At 45.5% G+C, this 1,842-nt stretch overlaps 1 protein-coding gene across 1 annotated transcript in view; it reads right to left on the minus strand.

The window, feature by feature from the left end:
* Positions 1 to 1,842, minus strand: part of LOC101864407 — a gene marked incomplete at its 3' end in the record, with an annotated part of 21,293 nt that overhangs the window by 2,390 nt on the left and 17,061 nt on the right. The window contains 3 exon segments of the mRNA XM_013085581.1: positions 16 to 270; positions 956 to 1,189; positions 1,639 to 1,794. Coding sequence (XP_012941035.1) covers positions 16 to 270; positions 956 to 1,189; positions 1,639 to 1,794 — 645 coding nt within the window.

Here is a 1,842-nt window from a genome sequence, read left to right on the forward strand (position 1 = left end):
CCATGTTATACTCACCAATCATATAGCTGACCATCACCACCCCCAGCCGCCCGGCCGTCCATACAAACATCAGCGACAGAACCACTGAGAACACCAGCGTGAGTCGCCCGTGCCAGAGGTCGCTCACACACACGCACAGAGGCACGTACATGCCGACCACACTGCTCAAAATGACCAGTGTCCAGCCTAAGGGCGCTTGACCAACCATGTCCAGGCCCATAGCTATGGCAAACAGCAGGCAGCCAGGGGTTACAATCTTTACGAAGAATTCTGAAAACACAAAAAGACCAAAGGTCAGATGACGGGTTGCAAAAGACAATATTAGGGAAATTAACTGATACTGATATATAATACGCAGCCAACTTGAAAGTCAAAGATGGAAGACCGGCGTTTGTGGTGTAACGGTTAGGGCACTTTTGCTGTCGTGTGTAGGAGACCTGAGTTCGATTCCCGAGTGGGAAGAATCGTCAAGTATCTCGGTGTTTCTGCTGGGATGTTGTATTCCTTTCATCCCGGATAGGCTCGAGCTGGAAGGGTCAGAAGCTCGTCTCCTAAATAATCTAACTACTAAATTGTATCGATGAGGGCCTTAAAAACAATAAATGCCCTTTATAAACAATAGCAGAAGTGTTCACTGCAGAGAGTGGGTGGTTGGCGGTTGCTCTGGTGTGTTTGCTTCTTATCAAACGTCTATTGTCCTTTTCTTAATTTCTTCTTTATGTGTTTGCTTCTCATTTGTAGTGACACTTTCAATCTTCGGAACTTATAATAATATGAGTTAATTTTATTGCAATTGATGGAAAACGCTTACTAAAACTAAACAAGAGAGTCCCACACCCTAACCACTAGACCAACGACACCAGTAAGCAGGCAACTGCTGATGAAGATTCCGAAACTTATATAACTCTAAATTTGTCGCAAGTGCCTTAAAACGTTTACTAAAAAAAGAACTCACGCAGACACAAGTAGAGGACGTAGAGTAGGGAGATGCTGTCGTTCCTTCTCACGACTGAGGTCGAGTTTTTGAGCAGAAGTAGGTCATTGGCCAAGTCCGATAGGATCCAACGCTTTCGCTGTCTCAGAAATTCTGGGAAGGTGTCCGGACATGACGTCACACAGGTGGCGTCGCTGAGGTAGCTGAGTGACCAGCCCTGGAGGATCATGAGGACGGTCAGCCAGCGGTCCTCGCCTGGTGGATAGATCGAAAGAGTTGACGAATGGGGGACATCTTTGAGACATTTATTGGGCATCAAGGATATTTTGATGATATTTAAAGGATATCTTTATTATATTTATTGGACATCTTGATGATATTTAGTGGACATTTTGGTGGAAATTTAGTGAATATCTTGAGGACATTAAGTATACATTTTGAGGATATTTAGTGGACATCTTGAGGACATTTAGGATCTTGAAAACATTTAGTGGACATCTCGAGGACATTAAGTGGACATCTTAAGGACATTAAGAGGACATTTTGAGGACATTTAGAATCTTTGAGACACTTAGTGGACAACTTGAGGACATCATTAAATGGATGCCATGGGGACATATAGAGAGATCGAATAAAGCTCTGGCGATCATGAGAACAGCTAGCTAACGGCCCTCACAACACTACAATATCTTGGAGACTCGAACCTGTGTCCTTCCAGTAGACGTCGGCCGCAGACTGCGTGGGTTCACACACCCGGGGTAGCAGAGGGGCCAGGGCGCTGGCCCGAAACATGGAGAAACAACCTGGGCAACACGTGACTGTGCCGAAAACGTTCTGGGAGGACTTGAGCAGCCAGAAATCTGGGGAAAACGCACACACAGAGGGAATGTTGGTACTGGCCACACACA

This window comes from Aplysia californica, unplaced genomic scaffold, assembly GCF_000002075.1.
Source record: "Aplysia californica isolate F4 #8 unplaced genomic scaffold, AplCal3.0 scaffold00388, whole genome shotgun sequence".
Taxonomy (NCBI): domain Eukaryota; kingdom Metazoa; phylum Mollusca; class Gastropoda; order Aplysiida; family Aplysiidae; genus Aplysia; species Aplysia californica.